The sequence below is a fragment of the Athene noctua genome, chromosome 21 (genome assembly GCF_965140245.1).
Source record: "Athene noctua chromosome 21, bAthNoc1.hap1.1, whole genome shotgun sequence".
Classification (NCBI taxonomy): domain Eukaryota; kingdom Metazoa; phylum Chordata; class Aves; order Strigiformes; family Strigidae; genus Athene; species Athene noctua.
Genome location: NC_134057.1, coordinates 5435779 through 5456473, shown reverse-complemented (window position 1 = coordinate 5456473; position 20695 = coordinate 5435779). Strand labels below are relative to the sequence as shown.

The window sequence follows — 20695 nt, the reverse complement described above, 5'->3', positions numbered from 1 at the left end:
CCATATAAATAAGCATGTGGTTTTACTCCAAGCAGGATAAATTATCCAGATATTTTTGAAAACATCTGTTCCCTGAATGTTTGTGATCCTGCAGCTCAGCATCCTGGCTGTGACAGAGGACTTTGCACAACCCCAGCCAAGGTCCTGATTTCTCTCAAAGGCTGACTCCCATCCTCAGGCATACGGGTGTCATGGAGCGTCCTGGCATCTGTGCCACTGGCCTGTTTGCAGGAGAGCTCTTGTAAAAGTGCCTTTGAGCACCTTTTGTTTCCAACAGGTTTGTACCTGCAGTAGCTGGCCCCAGCAAAGGCAGCCTCTAGGTGCTGCCTGGTTTCTGTCTGTCAGGGGAGCAATACCTTTTTGTCCTATTACCTGAGGAGAGAAGAAAAAAAATCTTGCAGTCCAACAGTGACATTTAAATGTCGTTTGACCTTGAGAAGAATGTGATGGAGTGGGGTGTAAAATGTAGCAGTTGGGATAAAAAAAAAAATCCCTGTAGCGGTGACCTGCCAGTATAAAGGTTTTTAAGGAACCAATCTGATAAATCATAAGTAAGCACATACAGTTTCAGGATGTCTAAAGTGCTTGTTTTAACATGCCTTGGCTCCTGATGAATCTTCCTGATTCTGAAAGGAGTATAGAGTGTGATTAGCTCTGCAGAAAAATGTTTACATGGTGAAGGGTTTTTGTGCAAAGGCTGTGTCAGTAAAATAGGTGCTAATGATTTCTGAAATTGTTGTGGGAGTGCTGTCTTCTTGGATACCACTGACTGTGGGCAGTGTCCGGGGACTGAGGCATGCATTTAAGGAATGGCCCTTAGTGCTGCCTGTTTCATTATGCACTTCACAACTTCCCGTGGAGGCTGCTGTGATGGCTGGATTTTCAGAAACTTTTTCTTCAAATACAAAAATTCTCTTTCCTATGTGACCAAGAAAAACTACATGCATATGGTTCAGATTATGAAATCCTGTTTTTAAAAAATTGCTCACAGATTGTCTTCTTTTAAGAAAAAAAAAAAAAAAGAAAAATAAAGTGATTGAGCTCTTGGAGGGCCCCCATTGTGGCACTCGGGGAAGATGCCCTTCCTGAGGGGGTGGGTCTGAGGTGGCAGCTAAATAAAGAAGCGTTTTCTGCTCCTTGCCCACACAGCTGCCTGCCTGAAATCTCTCCTGCTCTCTGCCATCCCCTGGGAAGGGGTGGCACCCATCTCCCACAGGGCCGCAGCCACGGGAGCCTCACTGGGGCTGTGGGTCCAGCTGGGTGCTGCAGGCAGCTCCTGTCCCTGTCCCTGCTGGCCCCACCGCTCCTTCCCTTTGGATACGGCTGAGATTTGCTTTCTGATCGGCTTTTATTGCAGGCAGAGCAGGGAGTTATTAAAATCTTCCATCCCATAATCCAGCCTCCAGGCCCCCCCCCCCCATTTATTTATGGCTATTTGCTGAGGGTTGTCCCTCGGAGGGCTGCCTGTGCTGCCAGCGCAGGAGAGCAGCGCTTTTTCCCTTGCAGCTGGGCTGCCAGAGTGACTAACCGTTTTCCTGCCTGGAAGAAAAAAAACACCTTTTTTTTTTTTTTTTTTTTTTACTTTTGGAAACTGTAACCCACAGGAGTGATTTTGTTCCAAAGCGAGGTTTAGTCCCCATCTCCCCCGCCTCCCCGCCCCGTGAGTCTCAGCGGTGAAGATGGCCTCGATGCGACACAACGCGATGCTACGCGAGGCGATGCTCCCTGCACGCAGGAGGGTCCAGCCCAATTGTGTCAGGGCGCTGACGGCGCTCATTGGTTTTTCACGGGAGGAAAAAGAGCCCTCCCTCCTGTTTTCCCTCTCTGCTGAGGGGGGAGCGCAGGGGCAGAGGTGGGGAGAACAGGCTTGCTTGGTCATGACCGTGCAAATGCCAAAACCTGCGTTCACAACAGGGCTTTTGGTGGGGGAGGAATCCTTCAGCCCTGGTTTGGGGAGGAGGATGCAGTGGAGGGGTATTTTAATTGCACAGTGAACCATGCGTTAGTGTGGCTTTCACTGGGAGATTTGGGGTATCAGGCCTCTGAGTGGCAGCGTGGGCTGCTGAAAGCTCAACCTTAGTAAGAGGTGTTTTCTTTCCCCTCCCTTTAAAAGGGAATAACCTCATGCTCTGACATCATGGCTTGACACTGTCTGCTAAAAAAAACTATGGCAGGGTGTGCCACGGAGGAGAGACCTTCCTGCTCAGCCTGACACCAGCCTCTGCATCCATCCCCGCAGTGTTTGGGGCTGCAGAGAGGGTGCATTCTGTCCAGGTTTTTGTTCTTGCAGTGAAATAATACCAGTGGCTGGCTGTGGTTGTCGCTGTGAGGGGGCTGTCAGCCCATCAGAGAAGCACAGGACACAGCTGGGATGTGGGGATGCTGCCCTGGGGTCTTGCATTTGGCCTCTGTTGCAGAGAACCTGGGCTCAGCTCTCTTGCAGTTTGGCTGTGTGCCTGCACCATCGCTTCTCTGGATCGTGGGGCAAATCATAGAATCATCATAGAACCATAGACTGGTTTGGGTTGGAAGAGACCTTGAAGCTCATCTAGTCCCAACCCCCTGTCACGGGCAGGGACACCTTCCACCAGCCCAGGTTGCCCAAAGCCCCGTCCAACCTGGCCTTGAACCCTGCCAGGGAGGGGGCAGCCACAGCTTCTCTGGGCAACCTGTGCCAGGGCCTCACCCCCCTCACAGGGGAGAATTTCTTCCTCATATCTAATCTAAATCCGCCCTCTTTCAGTTTAAAACCGTTACTGCTTGTCCTATCATACACTCCCTGATTAAGAGCAGTATTGTTGCACTGTAACTTCCCCTTAGCATCTGTCCAATGACTGTTTTCCTCTGCAAGCAATAGCACTGAGCCCTTCACAGCTTGTGCAGCCTCTGGCTGTGCCCGCCCTGGTTCAGGCTTGCCTGGCGCCCAGCCCTGTGGTGCAGGATCAGGCAGGTTAGCTGTGCCCAGCAGCACTGTCCATGCCTTCCTCCCTTGGCCACGGTGGTGTAAATGCTTGGTCATGATGGGAGGGCGTCTGGCACGGGGAGATACATTATCTTTGGTGCAGACCTTGACTGCGCGCTGCAGAAGTACTTTCCGCAGGAGCAATTAAATTGGTCCTGGTTTTACGGCCAGTTTAGAGTTTAATTACATTTTGATTGTCTGAATTTCCTTTGCAAGGGCAATATTCATCGCTTCCTGTCTCAAAGTCCCCAGTATATGGAGCACTCACATGTAGGTTTCACATGGGGTGTTTTATTGTGTCATTGGTCCTGTAAGACATGATGACACCTGAGAGATGGGATAAGTTGCTCTCGAGGCTTCCAGAACAGCAAAGGAGACACAGAGGGCCTTGGCACAGAGATGGCCTGGGGTTTAAAATGAAGTGGCTTTTCCAGTTTTGCTGAGGACAGAAAACATGGGCAGGGTTTTATTTTCTTGGTCCTGCTAAGCTGAAAGCAAAAATGATCCCAAAGGCGTGGCTTCGGTCTGAGCTGTTTGCAGAACCAAATTTCCAAGGCAGATAATGAAACAAGGCAAGAATGGACTGGCAGCTGAGGTAAAAGGGGTGGGATGTGCACGTTTAGCAAGAACCCCCCAAGGCCAAGTTGTATTTTTGAGGCATCAAAGCATCTCTCACTCTTCCTGATGCTGAAGATGGGTGTAATATTATGGAAAGCAGTATTATTGGAAAACTGGAACCACCTCCTTTTTCCAGGTTGGTAATGAAGGTTCCTGTCTTGGGAAGCCACAGGGGAGAAGTCAACAACTTTTAATTTGATGTTTTGTCTTGAGGAGGAAGATGCTACCTGCCCACAGCTGAGTTCTGCCTCTCCTGGCCCTCTGGCTGTGATAGCTTTGGAGTGGGATAGGGACAATGGTCTGCTACACAGAAATAATTTCTCAGCCTGGGATGTAGCCCTGCAACCGCTGTGGCAAGTCCTTCACGATGAAAGGCTTTAAATACAAGGCACCTCTGTGGACTGCAGCAACATCCACATCACCCCAGCTGGGACAAGGTGCCAAGCTTTAGCTGTTGAGTTTATGGACAGTCCGGAGAGCTGAGAAGTGGGGCAAGGGCTGGAGACAGTGGTGTGAGGCTGTGGGCAAATGATTTTGCGTGGAAAAGAGTGATGCAGGACGGGGTCTCGCCTTGGGAAGGTGGTAGGATGGTGTGGGCTTCAGCTTGTAGCACTTGCACGTTTTCTTTGATTTTGAGCCAAAAGACAAGAAGCGTGTGGCAGTGTTGTCAGCTTGGCCAGATCCCGGGGCCAAGCTGGGGCTATGTGCTATTCTTGCAATTAAAGAGAGGTGCCTGCGCACCCCCCAGGGCAGTATTTCACTCCATGGTGGTTTTTGTGTTTTTCCCCAGATTGATAAATACCTTTACGCCATGCGGCTCTCTGACGAAACGCTGATAGACATTATGGCTCGCTTCAGGAGAGAGATGAAGAACGGCCTCTCCAGAGATTTTAACCCAACGGCTACAGTGAAGATGCTTCCTACATTTGTGAGGTCCATTCCTGATGGTTCAGGTAAGGAGCCGAGTAGCTGTTTTCTGTATTAAACATGGTGTGCTTCATGGGAAACGTGTTAGAAGTACACCAATGTGCTACCAAGAGCAAGAGCCATTTGCTTTCTGGCAAGCCCAGACAACATTTCAAAGACAGCCTCCCCTCTGTGTGCAGGTCTGTTCCTACAGATGCTGGAAGGTTTCGTGATTCCTGTGTCAAATCCATTTTGATAACAATGGAAGGGCCCTTCCTAGCAGTCAGCCCACTAACAGTCAATACATTTATGCTGAGATTTATCTGCCAAAAATCAATACTTCACATAGGAAGGTTTTTGATTTGTGCAGTTCACACTCACGTGATCTAGAGTCTTAGCAAATACAGTGGCTTTTAGTCATTTGCTGTTTGACTCAACCTCTCTTCTGCTCCTTATTTTTTCCCCAGTGGAAGTGTGAACCCTTATATGCTGGATTTGAATTTCCTCACATTTGTTTTGCTTTTTGTATCTACCTCTTGCAGACTGTCTTAGGGCAAACTTGGGGAACTCAAGGAGGCTGCAGCGTGTGTGGCTTCAAAGCTGCTGCTCTGGTGTGCTGTTTCCATCCAGATGTAGGACTCGGTTTTTCTGTGCTCACTGTGACTGATAAAAGTGGCACAAAGAGCTACCAAAAAACAAAAAGATGATGTGCTGGTATTTGAGATCAAGATTATGCCTATTACTTATTTTAATGTTTATTAAAAAAACCACCCAACTATATAGAGTATATAAATGTATTTATAAACAGTGTATTATAGTGTTTATTATTTAGTGGTGACACTGGATTTCTTTCTCATGTAGCATGAGTTGGTTAACTGTAGTTTGGTGCCTACCACAAATTATGAATCTGTGTGCAGAAACTGCACAGTTGCAAGAGCCGTATAACACGGTTACCAGTTTTGAGGCTTTTTTTGAGTTAAAATCAATAATTTATCAGGCGAAAGAATATGAAGCCTGGTACTTTGTTACTTGGTGCTGTCTGGCAGGTGGAAATCTTTGATAGTTCTGCTTTGCTGTTGCTTTCTGTCACTTTAAGCTTTTTAGTTGAAGTGTGATTCTCTGTCTATAAAAAAAACAACCAAAGGGAGAACAAACTTGAATCCTGTGTTTCCCTTAATTTAGCACTGCTGGCTGTTATGTTGAAATGTTGTGTTGAAATTCCCAGGCAGCTGAGAAAGCCAGAAGCTGCCACATGCAACTGGGTCATAGGCAGGAGTTGCTCTAAGGGTTTTCAGGTGAGGTGACTTGAGGGCTTTTGCGTGGAATCCCAGCATTTTTACTGACTCTGAAATCCCTGTTTTTTCTTTCATCCGTGTTTGAGTTTGGTTGAGCATAGACCTGTCCCCCAATACCCTGCTCTGTCAGGCACTGCAGGTTAGCAAATCTGAGCTGTTTGCACTGAGTCAAATAATTCTGCAGACTGTTCCATGGCACAAACTGGGGAGACTTTGAGATGCCATATGGCACAGGGAAAAGGGGATCTGTGCCCTGACAGGAGAGGTGCAAGAGATAGCTGAGGGGACTGAACGTAACCGTGGCTGTATGTCAAGGCATTCATTTCAGATCATGTATTACACACCTACTTAAAAAAGCAACCTTGTGCGTTGTGTATGAGGTGCTCGGCTCTTGATCCTGTGCCCGTTTGGCTCCTGCCAGCCTCTCTGGGACAGGCACGCTGTGGGCAGTGTCTTTGCAGCATGGATCAGATAGAGCAAGGCAGCGCTTTGCAGCCAGACAATATCTGTATATGCAGGTTGCAAGTGTCTCTTTGACAGAGCTGTTGGAAATGCAGGCAAACCCATTCCATTATTTCCCAGAAAAGGCATGTTCTGACCCCAGGTATGAGCAACATTTGCCGTGGGTGGGTGTCATGGCATTTCTTTCCCTGACTCACCTCCATGTGCCTGCCACGTCTGGCTCAGCCATCACACAGATGCAGCCAGGGCAGACGTGGAGCCCCCTTCCCTCTTCCTCCAGAAGGCTCTGGGGGACCCTCACGGATGTGTCCGTGTTGCTGCTGTGCCCGATGTGTGGGTTCAGCTCCCGGCTGATGGCAGTTTCTGCCTTCAGCTGTCCCTCCGTAAAACCCAGAGGCTGAAAGCCTGCCCTTTTCTCTGGCCTGTCTCTAATTACTGCCTTGTAAGCTCTTTCCTCTGAGTCTGATTATTATTATGAGAGCTGACTATTCAGAAAAATACTGTTGTTTAGTTTCAGATCTGCGCTTGTGTGTTTTATGAAGAAGGAGCTTTTGAGTAATAATTTGGAGACTCTGGAGACATTGGTGTTTGCAGGGTTGTTTTACTTAGTTCAGAGTTGCTTAATTTACGAAAGCCACAAGGTTTTTTGTCTAGGGTGCCCAGAATGGTATCTCAAGTTAATTCAAAATGCTTTCAAAGGATCTTCCTAAATTAATTTACAGCAGGTTTGATTGCATCTTGGTGTTATAAAACATAGATTAAACGCTGCTACTTGGGTTTAATTCCTGAAGTACACTGGAGGGAAACTGCTACTTTGCACACAGAAAGCTTTACATTCTAGTTCAGAGTTCTCTTTTCCTTTTTAACTGAAAAGGATATTTCTTAATGAATTTTACCTTGTGATGAGCTTGATGGTGCTGGAAATCAAACACGCTAATCTGTTAATTTACTGCCAGGGAAGATATTTCTGAAGTGCAGTATTTGTTTGAGGTATGTACCAAGGTGCGTTTAGGCTTGGAAAAGGGCCATCTGGTCCTGTGTTGATTTTCCCATTATTTATTGGAGGTAATGACTTGCATTCAACAAATGATACTCATATGATAAAGCTTATTCGAGTGTTTGGCTTAATGAGACACTTGTGGTTAATGTTTTGCTTCCGGGCTTGCTGCAGTGAAGGGGGTTATGAGTTACTGAATTTGTTATGCTGAACCCAGTAAAGGGAGATGCACCTACGGTTTGGATATATTCACATTTTAAATGACATTTATACTGGAGCGAAGTGACGTTTAAAGTCACTGTTCAGAAGCAGGTAGGGAAGTGCTGCAAGATCAGTATTTCAGCAGACTCTGAGTTTGCCCATGTCTTAAGCAGCGTGGAAGAAAAATGCAGTAAAATGAGAAGGATTGTTAGGAGTTGTGGGCTCCTACTGTTGTTCTGCTGTGTGTTCCTGTAGGGAGCTTTTATTGTTCTTTGTGGTTTCTTGCATGACAGTGTTTTGTTTGCTGTATTACACTGCAGCCTTGGAAAACTGTAAGGGCTTTTGCAGTGTCTTTGCCTCTCCTAGGCTGTTCCTGCTAGAGATCCTGTCCCGAGGGACGCCTCATCCGGCTCATCAGCTTTGCTGAGCAGAAAGGGGCTCCTGGAGGTGCGTGGAGCAATGAGGAGGAGCAGCCCACTAAGACAGACTTTAGGACTTTTGATCTGAGATTGGGCAGGGTAATCTCAGAGGCAAGTCTGGGTCTGGAAATCCTCGTGGGTAAATTGCATATCTGATATTTTGGTGACAGTGTGGGGTCAGAAGGCTCCGAGAGCTGAGTCAAAGTTTGAGGTGACACATCTTCCCAACTGCTAGAGGTCTTTCTGTGTTGAATTTAGGTAGAAATGGAAAAATGATGTTCGGAATGGTCTCCCCAGAGTTGCAGTTTAAAGTTGGAAGGAAGGATGAAAAGAGGCCAAAGAGCACTGCAGAATGGAACTGGCAATACACATCAGTGGTGCAAGCTGTGGGGGAGGCACTTGTCCTGCCTGTGGCATGGGCGCTTCTGACACGGCAGAAAGCTACAAATGCTGAGGAAACCAGGACGAGAAAGTGCCCGTGTGCCTCTGCCTCACCACCTTCCGAGCAGCCTCGGTGAGCCCGGGGGGGCTGTGCGCGGACACAAATGCTTGCAGGCAGCTTCGGTGATTAACTGTAGCCTGGACACATACTCCGTGTGATAAGTTGTGCGCACTGTTTCTCTATAATCTTTTTCTCAGACTTTTAACAACCACTGTCTTTGTTTGCTCCCTCTTTGATAAGGACAAATAGAACAAGCAGTTCAGTCAAATATATTTGCCTTACTCTCCAGGGGGTGCTGAAAGTGTCATTCCTCAGATAGCCAGGCCACGTGTCTCTGTTGCCTGAATTACACCCTGAAGTCTTTGGAGGTGAGTGGGTAGTGGATTTGGCTTCAGACCTTTGAAATCCAAATCCCTGTCCACCACAGAGGGAGATGGAGGTATCCTAACTCTTCCCCTGGCTCCTGGGGAGTTACTTAGGAGCTCTGTGCAAGGGGTCGCAACTTCTGAGTAACTCCTGCAGCAGTGCAGGGCCACCCTGTGATTTTTTCAGACTGTTTCTCTGAATTCTGTTATCTGACTGCGGTTTGTAGTGAATCTCAGCTTCTGGGAGTGAAAGAAGTGGTTCCTGCTTTAACTACATCTGTGTGCAATTTGTTGATTTTAGAGTATTGCCCAATCCAGCCACTATTCACTGTTATTTGCCAAAATATTGCAGGTTCATTTACAGCAAAAGACTGCTCATCAGTGGCCTGGCATCCCTTCATTTTACTGCCTCTATTTTCAACATCTTTTTGTCTTTCTCCTGAGATCCTTGCTTTGCCAGCTTCATCATGAGATCTGGACACAGACTGTTCACTGTCAGTCTGCTCTTTTTTGATAAACCCTCATTGCAGTTGCCTGTGTGTCAGTTGTGTTGTCATCACACCAACTTCATTTTAAATTGTAGGGAATCAGACTGATGTTTCACATTGATGCCCTGCAGCTAGAACTTCCCTGCCATAGGCACTGGATATTTGTTTATGCTTTATACTTAATAGAGCTTGATGTTTCCCAGATTTGTGTTGCATGCAATTTTTAATCACTTGTGTCTTGTTTTACACATAGAGAAAGGAGATTTCATTGCATTGGATCTTGGCGGTTCTTATTTCCGAATTCTGCGAGTGAAGGTATCACATGAAAAAAAGCAGACGGTACAAATGGAAAGTGAAATTTATAATACGCCCGAAGATATCATGCACGGCAGCGGAACACGGGTAAGCACCTCTTCTTGAATGTGTCTCTCTAAAGATTAGCTGATTTCACACTGCCATTTTAGAAAAAACACCTCAAGAATGACCTTAGCATCTTAACAGTCGCACCTACAGCATGCACAGACTCGACTACAGCTCTTTGTTGATACTGAAAATAAATAAGCAGTAGCTAGTGTAATAGAGCACACATGGGTGCAGCAAATCTGCTGTCATTGTGTGGGAGACTTTTGGCTGAGTTAGGGGAAAATGACCTAGAAATAAAAATTCTGGCTTTTATAGGAAAGTTGGCTTTCCACAGGTAGGAATGGACAGCAGGAAAACAACTCAGTCTTTGTAAGCAACGAGCACGACCAACCCTGCAGTTGTAATGTTAGATGAGGGACAGAAATACCCATGACAGCCACATATCTGTCCTGGCAGTCTGAGCAACTCAGCATTCGTGAAAAGTACAAGTACATTAGAAAAATTACAGGAAGCTGATAGAATGTTTTGGCACAACTTCCAACTTAATTTTTGCTGAATAAATGATAGGGGTTTTTTTTAGTCTCCCATGTTCCAAGAGTAGAAAATGTTTGGATCCACTTGCTTGGATTTCAGATCGGGTTCTTTGGAAGAATTTATTTTCTTTTTATGATCAGGAAGTGGATTACAATGAATATTTTACTGACAGATTTGTCTCTGTGTCAGTGTAAGACAAAACAGGTAATTTGCACTGTTGGAAGCAGCCAAGTTTTTTTTACTTTTTCCTAGAATGAGGTGCTATTTAGGAGTATGAGACCTGCAGGAAACTTTTAGCTTGTTTCAGAAGAATAAAAGGGAAAAAAAGAAAAATTATGCAAACAGCATTTCTAGCCTTAATATATTTTCTGTAGTTATCTTAATACCCTTAATGTCTGCATCTAGTAACTGCTGCTGCATTCTTATGCAGTAGTGAGTGTAAGATGGCAATCGTGACTTGTAAGTAGCACTGATATAAGCATTGCTGTGCTATCTGAACCACAGCAATAAAATACCTTTCTTGTAAAGACTTTTCCTAACACTATTACTTTGTTATCTGGCCAAAAGGTCATGCAGCGGCTTTCCCACGGAACGGTTTTGGAGGGGAGCTGAGCTGAGCTGCCTGTTGCTGGTGGAGGCAGGGAAGTCGGGTGGGCTGCCCGGAGGCAGGTTTGGAGCGCGGGGTGGTTTGTCCATTGAGGGGTGTTGGGAGCTGGAGACCGACAAGCAGCAGGGCTGCCCGAACTCCCGGGGGCAAGTGTCTGTCCCTGGGGGAGCAAGGCAGGCTGGTTTAAGGTGAGACTTGATGGAGACATGATAAGGCTGGTAGGGAGAAGCCAGGAAAGGAGACACCAGGTCTGCATACTTTCCAGGGCTTTGTCATGTTTATGTTTTAATTTTTAAATATCCAAAGGCCATCTGGCTGTTGGGAAACAGTTGCATGGAGCTCGGACTGATAGGCTTTGGCATGGGTTTTAAACTGAGAAAGAGGCGAGCAAAGCCTCCGCTGACCCTGGGGGAACAGTCACTCCCAGTATTTAAGTAGCAGAAAAAGAAGAGGAGAACTGGAAGCATCATCAGAATTGCATCTGGGTTCGAAGTTGTCCCATGACAATATCCAGCCACGACTAAAACGCTCGCCGTGAGACTTCACAGGGAAGCATGGTGGATGATTTGGTGCTTGTGACTGATGCGTATGGTTGAGGTTCTCTGGAACCTTTGAGCCAGATTAGTGGAACACTTGGACCAAACTGCCTGTGTGGGGTAGCCTACTAATATGTTTTTCAGCAAGCTGTGTCACTAACTTCAGTGAGTTATACTCTTAAAGCCTAATACATGATCAGCTTATTGACGGGGTTGTGATTTATGGCTTCATGCCTCACTAGCATGGTTTATTTTGATATTTTCTGCTTCATTGCATTCAAACTTCTATTTTTGCCCATCTGTCAGGCACGGGCTGACAGCTTTGCCAGTCAGAGATGGTTCCTTGTCAAAGTCAGGGGCAAAACTCTCATTGACTTCAGCTGTGTAGTAGCAGGTCTAAAATTTGTGAGAAGCCTGTGTTCCGTGTCAACTCAGTGAATGGGAGCATGCCTGAGGCTTTATTCTGGTGTTGCTTTTTGTGTTCTGCCGCCACTGGAGGTAGGTTTATGGATTTGTGGCTCTTCTCCTGCTCTGAAGCTGTGGTTTCCTTGCTCCTTAAATCTTTCCCATTCAGGGACTTGGGCTTGAGCTCAGATCTTCTGTTGCTTGCCAAAGTCTGCTGGCTGCCAGCCAAATGCATCCTTGTGGAGATCTCTTGGAGCCCAACCTGAGCAGGCAACTTCATGGCCAGAGGAAGTAATGAAGCCTGATGACACTGTATTGCTCAGAGTCTCGTGGTTCTATCACTTCAGGTCTATAAAGGTGTAAAACTGGGCAGGTCCTTTCCTCTTTGCTGCGGTGTTCACTCTGTCAGTCACTTTGACATCTGATACAATATTGGGCTCACGCCATTGCCTACCACATGTCTGTGGGTGGGCAGGAATTTGGATTTATCCTCAATCTGCCTGCCCGACTTTAATGAAATCTGCAGGTACTTTGTAATGGCTCTCCTCTATCCTGTCAGAGTTATTGGCCATTTGCAAGGTTTGGATGTTAATCTGGGCACGGGCACATACAGATGCTTCCTTGAGTCTCCTTAGGAAAAATCTTACTGCTGCCAATGGTAGCAAAATTAATAAATGCCTCTCTCTTTCTTTACTCCTTTTGAGCAGTGCCTTCCTTCTGTGCTTCATTAAAAGCAGTAGCACAGCCAGACCGTACATCACTGACTAGACACTGCTACCGTGGCGTCAGGAATGTGGCTAATAGTTAACTGCACTTGCCTGTGCAGGCTGTGGCATGGTTACGCTGGCGCGTCGGCCACCAGCGCAGAGCCCTAATGAGTCAGGGCACATGGCTCGCAGCAGGCATGTGTGCTAGCCACCAGGGCGAGCTTCGGCAGGTCACGCACGGGCTGCGAGGGCAAACGCCGGCAGGTGCACGGACTTTCCAGAGCACGCTGGCAAAGCTTGAGGGATCTTTTGCAGTTGGACTTGTGGAGCGGGTCCCGTCTCTGCTCGGTCGTGGCTCGTTGCATGAGAAGGGTCTTTGTAGCAATGCCCACAGTCGGTGTTTCTGCTTCCTGCTCCTGAATTCCTGAGGGGTTTGAGGTTGACCCCTGGTTATCATCCGTAATCCTGGGAGCAGCTGAAAGTTTGGTGGATTGAGTAGTTAGCAAGATACTTTCAGATGGAAAACATAACAAAAACATATTCTCCCGTTATTTCTCTGTTCCTCCTGGAGAGGTTGTCATATTTTATTACTTAACTATAGTACTATAGTTCTTTTTTTTTTTTTTTTGTAACTCCTTTTCCTCTCTCCCTCATCAGGGCAGCAGAAAATAGTCCTACAGAAGTGCAGCAGTGTAGGTTGCTTTCCCATGCTGTTTCACTGCATGTGCTCAGTGAAATGCCCTTGATTTGTCCAGGACAATGAATGGCGACATTTTCCCTGGGAAACTACTGTACTTCTGCTTAATCAAATCCGACCTTGTTTTAGGAGTGAGTTTAAGATTTTCTGTTGAATTGTAACATTACAGACTTTGCTTCTTAATCTGCTTGGAACAACAGAATACCCATCTTCATTTTTTTTTTTTTTTTTTTAACTGCTGCAGCCTGTGTGTAGTGCTTTCCCATCTCTCTGAGACTCTGTAAATTGTTCTTAATAAAGCTGTGCAGGTTAATTGCAAACAACAGATATCTTTTTGTACTCCCTCCCAATTATCCCCAGTCTTCTGGGCAGTTTTCCTGGCATCGTCCAACCAATGATGCAGATAGGGTTGTGGGTTTGTGTTTGGGTTTTTTTTTCTTTTTTTTTTTTTCTTTTTTTTTTTTTTTCCAGGGAGTTAAAATGTGAAGCAGTTATCTTCTGGGGCAGGTGGCAACTTGTTAATAGGTTTGACAACCATTTCTGGTACGGGTCAGTTCAAGGCAGGTCTGTCTTTTTGATACTAGTAGATACAAATGTGTATTTTTGTTGCTTTAATTGCCAGGGCTTGATTTTTGCTTTGAGTGTTGCAATCTACCTGAGGGGCTTTCCAAATAGCTTGATGGGAGAAACATCCCTCGGTTTTGTGCCCACATGCTCCCTGGCAAGCCTGGCTCCGAGCTGGGCTGGCAGGACCATGTGGTGCCATTGTCACAGGGCACCGTGAGGACTGATCGAGGTGGTGAGGTGGGAATTGGTACCTGCAAGCCTGGTGCAGGCTGCCTGCTTAGTTCAGCTTTATTAAAAAAAAAAAAAAAATGCATAAAATGTTCCCATTTCATGTTGTTTCTCAGAACATGTGAAATATTTGGACAAATCCCCTGGGTTTCCTTTTTGTTTGTTTGTTGTGTGCTTTAGGAATAGATTTGAGAGAGGATGTCCTTTTGGGTGGCTCCTGCAAAATGCTGGCTTCTCTGATCTCAGCAGTGCTTGAGTGAAGCAGATGTTGATCTTCTCTGCATAGCTGTAAAAGTGCTCAACCTCATGTGGGACTGGATCCCAAATGTTCTTTTGAGATGCTCCTTCCTGTTATTGAAAGGTTAAAAGAACATTTTTGTTCTCATCAAATGTTAAGTAGAAGGGTTATGGCAGGCTCAAGAGCCGCTTGTTTCAGGAAAAGCATTTTATATGGGTGTAAAAGGACAATGTATTTCATAATTTATTATTTAAGGTTTTAATATACACTGCCTGAGAGTATTTTTATAGTTTTGTCATTTAAATATCTTTTAAAATTTGGAGCAAATATTTTCCCCTTTCCCCCTTACCCAGTACAGTTGTCATATGCAGTTTGAAATATTTTCTCCCTGAAACTCTATTTCTAATCATGGTGGTTTTATACTTTCCTCTTTCTTGTAGCTTTTTGATCATGTTGCTGAATGCCTGGGAGACTTTATGGAGAAACAACAAATCAAAGACAAGAAATTACCAGTCGGGTTTACATTTTCTTTTCCGTGTCGACAATCCAAACTAGATGAGGTAAGAAGATTTCACTGTTTTCTTAATATGCAGAAGAGCTACCGTGTTATTAAAACACTGCTATGAAAGCAGTATCCCGAACAGGTCTCATTTTCTGGATAAATGAGTGTTATATTTTATTGTCAGACTTCATGTTTGTGTTTATGTTTCCGTCTGAAAGAGCTGTTAACAGATGACTAAGAGGCATCTGATGTTTTGTACTGCCTCTGCCTGAGCTCCTCAGTATTATGGTTTACCACGTAAACATGGCAGCAATTTTTCCTGCCTCCTGTGCAGCCTTTTTCACCTCTCCTTGGGTTGTAGCTGGGAAGGACCCTGCCCAGCAGCATTTGCTCAGATTTTACTGAACTCCCCAAGTGCACGCACGGATCCGGATCCTGGTCTCCCTCCTGAGCAGCAGTGCTGAACCATGCCCCTGGCTCAGCACTGAGGGCAGTCAGGCAGGCTGCCTGGCAGCAACTTGCTTTAAAAAGGAAAGGAAATAACCAGCCTTGTATGAAGTAGCTGATGAGATTCCCATGTCAAGGATGCTGTGATGTTTTCCTTCTTTTGCTCGTTATATCACAAATGACTCAGCAGCCTCTTGGTACAGCATTGCTATGGCAACGGGTGTAGTAAGTTAATGAGGAAAGTTAAATCCGCATAAAACTCGTCAGAGGTTGCACGGCTGAAACACGACCTGCTTTTCTAGCTTGCAAGTCTTCAGGTTAGCCTGGTGCAACAGCTCCCCAGATGCTGGAGCTGAGGAGGGCCAGGTGAGGCATGATTTTTATTACATTTTGTACTTCTTGAGAGATGCTGAGAGCTGAAACCAGGGGTGCCTACTAGCTCAGGGCCTGAGTGTAGTTAAGAACAGAGAGCTGCCTCTTCCTGCATTGGTTCAGAAGAGATGAGTTGATTTTAGTGCAACTTTCCAGTCTGGCCGTGGTGCATGGCAAAGCTCAGGCTCCTGACCGCAGCAGAGCTGTGCTAGGGATGTGGTTGTGAAGTTGAGTTGCCCTTTGGAAAATTTGTTTGATGGCGTGATGAAAGACACTTGTGCTTGGGCTGGTTTGCTTAAGCCAGTTGGGATGAAATCATGCTTGTGTGGGGCAGGGGGGCAGGCAGGTAGCATGTGGGAATGGCTTGGGGACACCTGTAGAGACTTGGAGATAAGAAGCGGCAGAGTGGAAGAGAATAGTTAAGAGACAAGAGAGGGTGTGTCTTAAAAGAAAAAAAAAAAAAACACAAAACCAAAAAACTTGAGAGATTTTGTGATATTTTTGCCATTTGAAAAATATGTTTTTCTGGACTCTACGGGCCAGATTTGTTCCTGGATTGTGGCTTCTGTGAAGCTGTGCTTGCCTGGGTGCTGTTTTCTTGTGCTTGGTGAGCAGGAGGAGGCAGGGTGGTCCCTGGTTTTTCCAAGGGTGACAAGGTGACACCGCATGGTTGGGTCCTGCTCAACCCTGCTGCACTCCAAGGGCTCCTCCCTGCTGCCAAGGGCTTGCTGGCGAAGCAAAAAATCCTTCCAGCGCAGCGGCCGGTCACGCTGAGAGGAGCTGCTCTTTGCCAGTGTGGTTTGACCAGTTTTCTGAATGACAAAAGTTTGGTGGAACAAGGGGCCCTTTTGCCCGTTTAAGTTGTGCCTGCAGAGTGGGCTTTGCCCATGGTTTCCCTGAGCAGCGGCAGGGGGATTTGCTTGGTTTCTAAACGATGCAAACTGAGTTTGTGGTTTGGTGGTAGGAGAATACCTCCTGGTCTGGAAAGAGCTGCCCTGACCCTTCTGTCCCCTGTAGCTATCCCAGCTGGGAGGGCAAACGTGCACAAGGCACATGGTTGACTTTTAAGCTGGGACGTAGGCAAACATACACCTGAGAAAGGCTGCTTCTGCCTATAGGCTTCAGCTTCTCTGGTTTTTAGCTTCCTGGACATTTGTTGTGATAGATGTGAATATAATGGTGGGTATGAAAAGCTGAGCTGATTTGAGTTGTCTTTCCTGTTGACTACTATTGATGCTCTTTTCTTTCTTTTATTATTATTTACTTATATATTGAATGCTCTGAATCAGCTAGGCATTATCTAAATAGGAAAAAATCAGATGCAGTCATTACCTTGGGGGATTTGCAGTCTCTTTATGACAGTTTGCAGACAAGGAATTCCATACCGGCATTTCTTTTTGATCTGTGCTGTAAGTCGGGGATGTTCATTGCTACATTCCCAGTATTTCCATTTGCCTCAACCCATAAACGTGATCCCACAGTGAAACAAGGCCGGACAGCTGGGACTTCAGGCAGCAAATGTGCATCAGTCTGATCCCCGCTGCAGCCAAGTCCTGGATGTACAAACATCATATCCCTTCTCTTTAGTCAGTCTCGCACAGTCAGCTTTTTCTGAAAGCAGTCGATTTCCATGGCCCAAAAGGATTAAATGGTTTTCCAAGAAAAACTGTCGAGGAGTAACAGGGAGAAGAGTGGGCTGAAAATACGAAATGCAAAGAAACCATTTTCTAGCAAGGGAGGGTAAAACAATTTTCCACCTTTCAGCTTAGTGTAATGAGAATCAAAACCATTAGTTGTCTCAGGTTGGGTTGTTAGGTCATATAAGAAGAGAGACCTGAAGATGCATTTGAAGCATAGAATCTTGTTTCTAAGGGAAAAAAAAAAATCAGTTTGTGTCTTCTGGTGGCATCCTGTTGAATATTGCTCTCTTGTTTTATCAGGGTATTCTGATAACCTGGACGAAGCGCTTCAAAGCAAGTGGAGTGGAGGGAGCAGATGTTGTGAGGCTGCTTAACAAGGCCATCAAGAAACGTGGGGTAAATTGTACTTCATTCTTTTTTTTTAACTCTGTATGACAGAAAACTGGTATTTCTTTGTCAGGGTCCACGCTTTACGTCACTGACTTAAGGGTGTGATCTTAATGATGGTGCAGCTCTGCTTTCTTGCACAAAAATGTGTGGTTTTACCATTTGCTGGAAAATGGAGCGACATCAGAGTTGCTGTGTGGAAGCTGTGATTTTCCTCATAGCACAAAACTGAGTTACTGTGTTGTGGTTTGTCATTGACAACCTTCAGCAATTTTACCGCTCTCCAAAAACTGAGAGGGTGCCGCGTGTCGGTGCCGCAGCTTTTCAGCCGTACTGACATGTCCCATTCCTGAGACACTGCGCCTCATGCTCTGGGCTCAGCTGAGTTGTGCAGCTGCCTTGCTTGGGACTGGGTGAGGAGCAGAGTAGAAGAGAAGGGGCATTTCAGGTTCAGTGAGCTGTGTTGCTCCTTGTAGTTTCTCATTATAGAGTGTGAAGGTGACCAGGTTGCTGATTTAAACAAATAAAACAGGCACTGACTGTGAGATGGGGTGAATTTGGGTTTGCATAATGCTTGCAGCCAAGGTGATACATCGATTACTCAGCATCCAAATTAATCAGAAACTGGGCAGTATTTGCTCTGTTTGGACAGTTGTGGACTCTTAAGCAAACCTGAGTTTTACTGTCACTGAACAATATTATTATAGTCAGTTGCTACTATCAGACTTGGTATCAGGTAGGATAACACGCTGAAGAAGCTGGAAAGGAATAAGCGTGTGTCATCTGGATAGCTTATTTAGTTGCATTATTTGCATACATTTTTATATTAAAATCTTCGTGTGAAATAAAACTCCTAGATTTTTTTAAAGTGAGTTCTATGAGAAATATGTAACTTGGGAATATTTTCCAGATTGACTTGTCAAGCAACTGCATCAAATTACTCCATGATGTTTAACTGCAGAGTTCCCCCCTCCCTTACATATAGCCTTTTCTTTCCTGCCTAAGGTGCTTATGTGGGAGTGGGTCTTTGCTCTCTAGAATTACGCTACTGCTGGTTTGTTATTTGCCTGGTGCATTAGACTGCTGTCACTGTCTTCTTGGGCATGTGGGATAGGGAACTGGCAGAGGGAACAGGTGATATTGAAAAAGATGAACTGTGGTATTCAGACAAATCATTTGTCTCCTGTTCCTTGTGAAATTAGCTGGTATAAGCAAACTGGTGATAAACAGAAGCAGCGTTTTCCAGAGAAGCCGTATTGTCCAAGTAACATTTTGTTCCTCCATCAGGACTACGATGCAGATATCATGGCTGTTGTGAATGACACCGTTGGAACTATGATGACCTGTGGTTTTGATGACCAGCGGTGCGAAGTTGGCTTGATCATTGGTAACGCACATTGCTGCTGCAGCATTCACGTGGCTTTTCTCCCTTTGCCTGGCCTGTTTGGTTAGCACCTTCTGATGTCCTTTCCCTAAAGGCACTGGCACCAACGCCTGTTACATGGAGGAGATGCGGCACATCGACCTGGTGGAAGGGGACGAGGGCAGGATGTGCATTAACACGGAGTGGGGGGCCTTTGGAGATGATGGCTCGCTAGAAGACATCAGGACTGAGTTTGATCGAGAGATCGACCGTGGATCCCTTAATCCTGGCAAGCAGCTGTAAGTGAGGCAGTTATATGTGAGCTTTGCTTTTTTTTTTTTTCTTCCTGCTCCATGCTCTTGTGTTATGAATTCAGCAGTTCAAGAGAGCTCAACTTTGCCTGTGGCGAGGCAAAGAGCAGGCTGGGCAGGGTGGTGCAGTGGCACAGCTGGGCTCTGCCTCCTGGTGTTGCCTGTGAATGGGTGGGTGACTGCTGCTGTCCTCTCCTGCAGGTTTGAGAAGATGGTCAGCGGGCTGTACATGGGGGAGCTGGTAAGGCTCATCCTGGTGAAGATGGCCAAGGAGGGTCTGCTCTTTGAGGGGAGAATCACCCCCGAGCTTCTCACCAAAGGGAAGTTTGAGACAAAGCACGTTTCTGCCATAGAAAAGTGAGTGGCTATACCTTTTACTCTCTGGGTTTCACAGTGACTCTGAATGTTAATATTCTAGGATCTCTTTTTGCACTGTGGGGAGATGTGCTGCATTGGGGGTGGCCACCATCCTCCAGCACAGCTGCAGAGCTGGCATGTGGGGACTCCCAGCAAACAGTCTGTGCCCTCCTCCCCAAGATTTCTCCCTTTTTCTGTGTTGGGAAGAACAATGAAAGCCTCTCAGTCGGTGCAGCTACAGGGTATGCGCTGTGGTACCTCTCACCCTGCTCACAAAAACTCAGAAGTTGCTACCCTGCAGCTAAACATGGGAGTGAGTTGGCTTAGTGCCTCCTAGCAAATACTTGTGTGGCTCCTTGCTGTATCCACGGGATTGCTGGGCAGAAAGAAAACAAGCGTGACAAGGCAGAGCATTCAGTCTCGTAGGCAGTGCCGGGTGCTACGTGGTGACCTCTGAGCTATGCGCCAGTTGGTTTCTTATGGTGTCATCACCCCTTTGGTCAGTACTTACTGATTCTCCCCCCCAGCGTTTTTAAAATTCACATCACTGGGATAGTTTGTACTGTAGTCATTGGGCTGGTTTTTCTTTTCTAAATGCTGCTGATTTTGGGGCACGTGTGTGGATTTCCACGTACTGTGGATTGCGAGTGCAACACCAAGGGAACAGCCAGTAACTTCTACAATGCCTGTGGCCCCCTGCCCCATTTTACTCCTGTCCCTGCAGACTATTTTATCTAAACAGCTTTACATTAAATGTGTGTGTTCATTCGCCTTAACCACAGAGGTCTGTGTAATGGACCAGTGTAATGTTGAACAACAATGAGAAAAATAGTTATTGAGAAATTCAGATATTAAGAGCAAAACTTGCCCTGAAATCCCACCTCACTTCCTGAAGAGCACTTTGGTTCTAAGTAGGGGGTACATCCCTGTGCAGCTTCAAATTTCTAGCTGACGCTAGCAAGATGCAAGGGTCCTTAAAAAGATGTATAGAGTGCAGTTAGTACTGACAAGGTAAACTTCTTGGGTTTTTTTGTCTGGGAAATGACCAAGCTGGACGTGGATAAGTTTTGCCAGAAACTTTGCTCTCAGGCTGGGTGCTAAGGAGGGAAAATGTGGTGCAAGAGACAGAAATTCAGTGAGGTTGTCAAAGCCTGAAAAGAGACCCATTAGGATGAAATCACTTAGGTAACCTTCACTCAGGGTTTTGTTTTTCACACTGGGCTTAATTTATTGAGATAAATGAGTGAGTGAGCATGGGATTAGGTGTATACTCAGGCCT

At 46.0% G+C, this 20695-nt stretch overlaps 1 protein-coding gene across 11 annotated transcripts in view; it reads left to right on the top strand.

Moving 5' to 3' along the window:
* The window catches only part of LOC141968932 (hexokinase-1), a 48903-nt gene that overhangs the window by 13397 nt on the left and 14811 nt on the right, over window positions 1-20695 (top strand). For 8 of the 11 annotated variants that reach the window (XM_074924194.1, XM_074924203.1, XM_074924204.1 and 5 more), the window contains 7 exons: window positions 4371-4533; window positions 9409-9557; window positions 14478-14597; window positions 17299-17394; window positions 18673-18772; window positions 18864-19047; window positions 19261-19416. In XM_074924194.1, coding sequence (XP_074780295.1) covers window positions 4371-4533; window positions 9409-9557; window positions 14478-14597; window positions 17299-17394; window positions 18673-18772; window positions 18864-19047; window positions 19261-19416 — 968 coding nt within the window. The remainder of the gene's footprint in view (window positions 1-4370; window positions 4534-9408; window positions 9558-14477; window positions 14598-17298; window positions 17395-18672; window positions 18773-18863; window positions 19048-19260; window positions 19417-20695) is intronic. The other 3 variants (XM_074924201.1, XM_074924200.1, XM_074924205.1) reach the window with 3 other exon arrangements.